This window comes from Penaeus monodon, chromosome 34 (assembly GCF_015228065.2).
Source record: "Penaeus monodon isolate SGIC_2016 chromosome 34, NSTDA_Pmon_1, whole genome shotgun sequence".
NCBI lineage: Eukaryota > Metazoa > Arthropoda > Malacostraca > Decapoda > Penaeidae > Penaeus > Penaeus monodon.
Genome location: NC_051419.1, coordinates 26,256,557 through 26,257,258, shown reverse-complemented (window position 1 = coordinate 26,257,258; position 702 = coordinate 26,256,557). Strand labels below are relative to the sequence as shown.

The 702-nt window shown below is 58.5% G+C and overlaps 1 protein-coding gene across 1 annotated transcript in view; it reads left to right on the top strand.

Annotated features, from left to right (window-relative positions):
• Nucleotides 1-702, top strand: part of LOC119594865 (ionotropic receptor 93a-like) — a 36,843-nt gene that overhangs the window by 18,306 nt on the left and 17,835 nt on the right. Inside the window, 2 exon segments of the mRNA XM_037943945.1 lie at nucleotides 12-155; nucleotides 157-181. Coding sequence (XP_037799873.1) covers nucleotides 12-155; nucleotides 157-181 — 169 coding nt within the window.

Below are 702 nucleotides of genomic sequence, written 5' to 3'. Positions count from 1 at the left end.
CCCCCTCGCAGACCTGGATCCTCATCGCCATCACCGTGCTGGTCATGGGCCCCATTCTCTTCCTCATTAACCGGAATTCCCCGTTCTACACCTACTACGATCTCTATGATGGCAAAGGCCTTCTTCAGCGGATCTCGGTAAATTGATCGTGGTATGGTCTTCGGGGCAATCCTGCAGCAAGGTGAGTTTGAGGGGGGTGGGTGAGGGGGGGTGAGGGGAGGGGGGTAAGGGGTGAGGGTGGGGGAGGGGAGGGGGGAGGGTGAGGTGAGGGGGGGAGGGGGAGGGTAAGGGGTGAAGGGGGGAGGGGAAGGGGAAGGGGTGGGGAGGGTGAGGGGTAAAGGGTGAGAGGGTGGGGAGTGGATGGGAGGGAGAGGAAGTAGGTGAGAGGGAATAGGGGGAAGGAGGGAGGTATGGAAGGGAGGGTAAGTAGGTGGGAGAGATAGGGGAGGGAGGGATAGGGGGGAGGGAGGAGAGGAAGGTGGGAGGGATGGGGGGAGGGAGGACGGATGGGGGAACGTAGGAAGTGGTGGGGTAGATGGAAGGATAGGTATGTAGGAAGGTAAGTAGGTTTGTAAGTAAGTAGGTAGCTATGTAGGAAAGTTGGTGGATGAGTAGATGGAAGGAAGATAGGGAAGAGTGGAAGGAGGGGGGGTGGGAAGGTAAGTAGGTAGATTGGTAAGTAGGTAGGGGTGAGGGAAACGG